Source organism: Plasmodium coatneyi, chromosome 6 (genome assembly GCF_001680005.1).
Source record: "Plasmodium coatneyi strain Hackeri chromosome 6, complete sequence".
NCBI classification, from domain to species: Eukaryota; Apicomplexa; class Aconoidasida; order Haemosporida; family Plasmodiidae; genus Plasmodium; species Plasmodium coatneyi.
This window is the reverse complement of record NC_033561.1, coordinates 849,070-855,901: the sequence shown is the minus strand read 5'-3', so window position 1 is coordinate 855,901 and position 6,832 is coordinate 849,070. Positions and strand designations below refer to the sequence as shown.

Sequence of the window (6,832 nt, the reverse complement as noted above, 5' to 3'; positions counted from 1 at the left end):
AAAAAAAAAAGCTGCACAAAGGCCACGCTCAGGTGCAGGCGTATATGTGTAAGTAGGCACAAGTATATGTTCACGTGTATCTGTGCGTATGTCTCAGTATAGATGCACACGTTCATACGAACACGTTTGTGTGTTCTCTTTTCGGTGGGGCGCAAGAACAGTCATGCACAAAAAGGGGGTGAATTACAAGGAAGGAGGTATACCGCCTTCTGGTTATTCGACAAGTGATAATACAACAAAGGGGGCAGAAGGTACAGCCACATGTATACAAGTGATTACATGCGCGTAGGTATTTCTGTCTTCCTCACTCTCTCTCTCTCTATATATATATATCTCCGTTTTCTTTTTTTTTCTTTGGCCTGCCCTTTTTTACAACTATAATGCATTGCTATGTATATACACCCATGCAAGTGGTACTCGTTCCGGTGTTTATGCAAAATCCTGCAAGGAACAACGGGCATACCACAGGTGAACAACTTAAACACGTAACACAAAACACGGGTTACTCATGCGAGGAAGCATGAACAAGTGGAGGCATGAATGGGGAAAAGCGTGCACGCTAGAGAAGCATTCATACGTAAATTCATACCACGCACGGATTCATCCGTACGTATATGCACACGCTTCTGAAAATGTATACACAATGGAAGTATTATTTCCCAGGGTGTAGTTAAAAAAAACATGCCTACAAATTGGAGTCCCTTTTAATACACAATGTAGTCATTAAAAGGAATGCCACTTTGGCAGGGGTCGCTTTCGAAAATACATATGTGCAGGAGGGCGTCACTCATTTCTCTGCTACAGGCATCACGCGCAGGAATGCGGATGTCTGATGTGAGTCGTATAATGGGTGTACAGGTAAAATGATAAACATGAAAGCACAACGACGTTTTCTCGTCCTTGCTTCTCTCAGACGGTGTGATTAGCTCATTTAAAAAAAAGAATAAAAAGGAAAAAACGCAGAATGACACGCGTCTATCCGCCTGTATATCTTTCTCCTTCGCGAACGAGAGAAAAAATGCAGTGAATATATGTGATTTAAAAATGCTGTGCGAACGCAGCGTTCGTGAGACATCGCGTTTGCTCCGCTTCGAGGTTATCATTCACTAACGACGCACACAGTTAATGTCTACATTCGCATGTAAAAGCGTGATGCACTCACAGGAGAGAAAAATACGGTGGGAAACAATGTTCTACGTGAAAATGTTGGTACGCTCAAAAAAAATAAAATAAAATGCCGTTATGCTACCAAAAGTATGCAACTGCGCAAAGCTTCACAACATGGGTGTGGATTTTTCCCCCAGGTTTACGTACATACATCAGGAGCTGTACCTACGACCAGGTGGCGACGTAGGCATGCAACTGTTGTTCATACGTAACGGAGAGAAAAAGCCCACGCAAGCGATAGCAGGCGAAATGTGCCCAAAAGGTGGAACACAGAACGCAAAGACGCAAAGGGTGCGCAGTTTTCGCGCACGGGATGCAAAACAAGAAAAACAAGCAAAAAGGAAACGCAAGGTGGACAAAACACACCATGCTAGTAATGGAACGCGCCCCAGGCAACGCAAGTAAAAACAACGCAATGTGGATAAAAGGGAAAATAAATATAGGTAAAATAAAGGGAAATGTACAGATGGATATGCCAAAGGCATACGTCCATAAATACGTACATGAAATGTAATATGCAGTACATACATATATACATTAACACGAATGAGTTAATCGTAAACTCACAGAAAAGGGAAAAAAAAAAAAAATTGGCTACTTGGCCAAACGAGAATTCTCCGATAAGTATAAAACTTTGCAGGAGATGATGCAGCTAGAAAAAAAATAAAGAAAAAAGGGGGAAAGAAAAAACTGAGAAAAAAAAATGGGGGGAATAAATGGCGCTATAAAAATGAAGAGAAAAAAAAAAAAAGCAAGCAAAAATTATGCCGTGAAAAAAGTTAAGCATATTCGAGGAAAGCAAAAAAAAACAAAATGCTAAGAGAATTTTAAGCCGTAAAAAAAAAAAAAAAAAATGAGGCTATGGGCATAAAATTAATGCAGATGGGTATGATGTTAATAAACGCGAGGCAGATAAAAAACGATATAATGAGTGAAACTAAAGGGCAGAAAAAGCGAAGAAAATTTTTATTTTTTTGCAGAAACTACAAGGTCATCAACATATGCTGCAAATTAATTTTCTCGTACGTTAGGCAAGGAGAAAGACGTAGTGCAGTCGCCAAGTTGCGAAGCTACGGGGGACGAGGAAATATATATAATTTATCGTTCACTCCTGAAGAAAGGTTCCTTTTCTCCTATATTATATTCACTTCGCAAGTGCGTACTGCCAACAAAAGGGATGCTTCGGGGGATGATATGGTAAGGCTCGGGTTAGCGCACCACGCGTACAGTACTTGGGGGCTTTTCCCCTTCCGGAAAAAAATGCATACACGTACATGGTACATGAGAATATAAGCATAAATTTAAGCCCCAAAGATGGCGCAAATATGTAGGTAAAAAATTTACCCGTAAACGGTACGCACTAATATGTACAGGGTGACAAGGGGGCCCGCGTTTTTTTCCAGGGGGGGTCCTTCACGCATCCCGCGGCACTAAATTTAGGAGAAAGAGAACCCCCTTTTTTTTTTTTTTTTTTACGTGATGCCAAGCCTGACACGTGCTTTGGCCCTTGAGGAAAAATATAACTGTCGAGTACGCACCCGGGAATGTACCTGCCATAAATAAAAATGGTATCATCCTTATGCCAATTTTCTGTTGCCGTTTTTTTTTTTTTTCTCTCCGCATATGGGCGAAATGAAATGTACATGGAGATATGCCTTATTATTTTATACCTTCTTTTTTTTTTTTATTTTGGGCGTGCGTAGGGCGGGGCGCGCCTAATTTTTTTACCCCCAGTAAGAGGAATGGCCGGTAAACATATACACAATATGGGAAGCAGTGACAGGGGATGACGCCCGCTACATCACGCATCTACTGGCGCCAACAAATCGACTTTCAACTTTCGCAGTGCGCCCCGCGTGCATACAAAAAGTACATTGGCAGCGTGTATTGCTGTACCATATATTATCATAGTACTATTTATTTCCACATTTTGGGCGTGCCCTTGTTGTACGAAGTTTGAAGAACGGGGAAGATTACTTTTTTCCTTCTGCCTCTTCACTTTTTTTTTTTTTTTTCTTACCAGGGGCCTGCCCATAGGAAGCATCATATTATACATGCTTATCATATGGCATATACGCAGAAAATGTGGGTCATTAAAAAAGACCCTGTACACCCCTATGGGGAATAATAGGCTTGCAAATAAAAATTTATACACGAAAAAATAGCGCTGAGAAGTGGGGGTAGAGGGGGAAGGCTTTTTCTTGCTCACCTGTGGGGGATTCATCTCTATTGCCCGCTTAGGATTTATACCTTTGGCCAAACTCCTTCTCATTTCCGGTTATTTTCCCCCCCGTGGGGCAGGTGTTTTGCATAAAGGGCCTATTCCTTTACCTAGTGACCTACGTGTGCGTGACTGCATCGGCGAGTACATACGTACCTACGTATATGATTGTATTTACATGTTGACACGTATGCATTCACGTTGGCGTTGCACCAGGTGGTTGCTTCAAATTATGTTCACCTGTACTACATTCGATGGCACGAAGAAGTGACGTCCCAATTTATAACTTATAAGAATGTCCTCCCCTTTTCTTTCTCATCATTTCTTTTCCGCCACGCCGGCTTAACTCTGCAAATTTTGCTCACCATAGCTATGTGTGCGTGGTCGCCGCCTATACATTTGGATGCGTCCAGTTCGTGTGATGCATTGGAAACGCCCCCGTGGTAGGGTTTCACTCGGGGACAGAGGAGCGCGTCGCGCGAAACAGCCCGTTGAGTGGTTCCCCGTAGGTGTGAATGTGTGTGTGCCAGGGGTAACATGCAAAGAGGCAATCCTTACCTTTTACAAGGGCCACGAAAAGATCACCTGATTCACCGTCCGCAGAAATTGAATAGCTTTGAAAATTACATAGCGATAGAGGTACCTTTTCTTTGGTTAATTTGCGTTCGCGCAGGACGACACTTGCATGGTGTAACTCTAAATCTTTTCGCCTGGACGACGGTTTTGTTCTGATGAGGCATATTACACGAAGAGAACACAATGTACATTTTCTCGGCAGCCCTTTTGGCCCCCGTAGCAGTAACAAAAGTAAGTTTAAGCGAAAGAAAAATAAGGACAACCCATCAAATTGCACGCTTCTCATTTTAAGAGATCCGTTACGTTGTTCTGTCGGGCGGATAGGGCTGCTTATCATCCCTCACTACCACGCTGAAATTACATGTGAACATCCCTTTTGCCATGTGGACAATTGGGAGCCAACATTCGGTGTGTCCCTACTGTCATGTATGCAAATGCTTGGTTATTTACCAAATGGGGCAATTTTTACTTTGTTTTTCTTGCCCCGCCGGTTAGTTCGTATGGGTTGTTAAAAGGGGGAAACTGAGATGGCCACAGAAGGAGGCATACATCCACACAAGCGTGCATATATACATGTGTGCAGATTTGGAAAGGGCCAATCTGCCGCACGGTAGGTAGCTAATTTTTTTTTTTTTAAATCAAAAAATTACCTGAACAGGTAGGAAAAAAAAAAAAAAAAAAAAAAATTTAGCTAGTTGTATACACAGGAGGTTTGTTTTTTACCAAACTGGATGATATTTCCATCACGTTGCCATCTTCGGAAAAAATGAGCCCTAATGTGATAAATTATCGTTACGTGGCCTGCTTGCTCTCTTTCCCATTTAGTCTTATTTAAGACATTCCTTGCTGTCACTGTTTACCCGTTTGCTGTTGTAGGGTGCACTGAATCCTCCCACACACCCTGCGGCGCTGCCCATTGTCCGTTCTTCCAACCCTATTGGCGAGTGAACCGATTAGGTATCCGTGACACAGGGAAAGTACCAAGGCATACACGAATGAATACTTACATACATTTGCGCGTGTGTGATTTTTTCCGCCCTATGCTAACTTGCACAGGAGCCTCTCCAAAAGTGTTGTAAAAGATGTAGTGCGCGTGGCCAGCCTAGCAGAATCGCACCTTTTTCTTCCTCATGCCCCCGTTTTCCCTTTGCCTCTTCCCCCTTTGGAATAATGAAAAAGGGCCCCCTGTTCCTTCTGACATGCCTCTATTTCATTTGCGCAAGCAACAAATGCAACGGTTTGAAAATAAACAGGGCGACGATAACTCCAAACGTGTTGTTCAGCATAGGGGGAAAGGGCGAAAGAAAGGCTAAGACTAACACTAACCCTAACGCGAGCAGCGGGGGTGAAAAAAACAACCCAACCAATGATACCCATAAGAAGAAAGTGAAGGAACAGGTAGGAAACAAATTTCTCCACCTGGAACAAAACAAGCGTGTATCCATCAACCCACTGTTCAATTCCCTTTGCAAAAATGTAAGTGTCAGTGAAGCCTGCCTGTACAATGTGCAGGAATTTTTTAACGAGGCAAATTACAACAATGGGAGGAGTGAAAACCAGGGGGACAAGAAACTCTTCTGTGGTGTCCTATACGGGACGTATGAAGATGACTCTAACGTAAAAATCGAAAATGTATTTTTTGCGTTGAACCGCCCAGAACAAATGTATGACGTGGATTACCTGCTCAATAGCGAAGACAGGAGGAAGGCTGACGCGCTGGCGAAGCTGCTGAACTTGGAAGTGGTGGGGGTTCTTTATGCATATCCAGACATCGGGGTAGACTTAAATATGTCCAACCAGAAAAGAAAAAATTTCGTAAAACTTAACAAGAAGATAAAAACGTTGAATGATGAGGAGAACGAGTTGTTCATCCCCATGGGGGGGAGGGAAGTTCTCCTCGCGCTCACAGTGATGAAGCATCGTCAGGACAGCACGCCAAAGAATCTTCCATTCGAGGCCAACGCGCTGCACCAACCCAACAATGGAATTCTCCCAAATGGAGTAACCCCAAATGGTGTACCCCCCGTGGAAGCGCAAAAACATCACCGCAAAACAGGACAAAAGCACACACCCAGGAAAAAAAAAAAAAAAAAAAAAAAAAAAAATTCCCAACGTAAAGCCATTCATCACGCTATCCGTCGGCATGGACAAAAGCTCCAAGTCGATAGTCGTCGAGGCGTATGAAATAAATTACGACTTGCTGAAGTTGCTAAATAAGGACATCATCAAAGACATGCAAAAACAAAACAGCATCCTGCATTTCGAAGCAAAAAAAAATGAAAAAGACCAAAAGATAAAAAACTTTAACAGCGAAGTTGACCTAATGAATGAGTTATATTTGAAATGTAAAAGTGAAGTCCTCATTGAGAAAATCCAAGTGAAGAAAATTGATGTCCTCTTTTGTGTTAATAACGTTCCCATTCTTTCCCATAAGAGTCTCTACAATACTCTTTTCCCCTACCCCAACAATAACAACTACTACACCATTCTCCAAAGGTTTAACTACATGTCTAGATCGTTACATAATCAAAAGGACATGGTCAATATATTTCGCGACTTTAACTTTCTCCTTTTCCTCACGAACATTTTTTCATTAGAGCGTGATATCCCTCCTATTTGTAAAGCCGTCAATGATTTGAACAACTCTGTTCGCATTCCTGACCAGTACGTAAGCATTTTGAGGAGCCTCTCCCAAAGTGCGAATGCGCCTCAGTAAACTGGGGGACAAGACGGTTGTCTCATCTGAGGTGAGTTAACTAGGGAGAGAAAAAAAAGAACAGACTTCCATTACCATAGGTAAATGATCTAAATGGAACAGACCAAACTGTTGGATGTTTTTTTTTTTTTTTTTTTTTTTTGTTTGCTTTT

The 6,832-nt window shown here is 42.2% G+C and overlaps 1 protein-coding gene across 1 annotated transcript; it reads left to right on the top strand.

Moving 5' to 3' along the window:
- Nucleotides 1-5,134: 5,134 nt before the first annotated feature.
- On the top strand, nucleotides 5,135-6,680 carry PCOAH_00014620 (Uncharacterized protein; the record flags this gene model as incomplete). The annotated part of the gene is made up of 2 exons (XM_020058271.1): nucleotides 5,135-5,965; nucleotides 6,084-6,680. The coding sequence occupies 2 exons, from the start codon at nucleotides 5,135-5,137 to the stop codon at nucleotides 6,678-6,680; spliced, it is 1,428 nt and encodes a 475-aa protein (XP_019913704.1).
- Nucleotides 6,681-6,832: the final 152 nt, after the last annotated feature.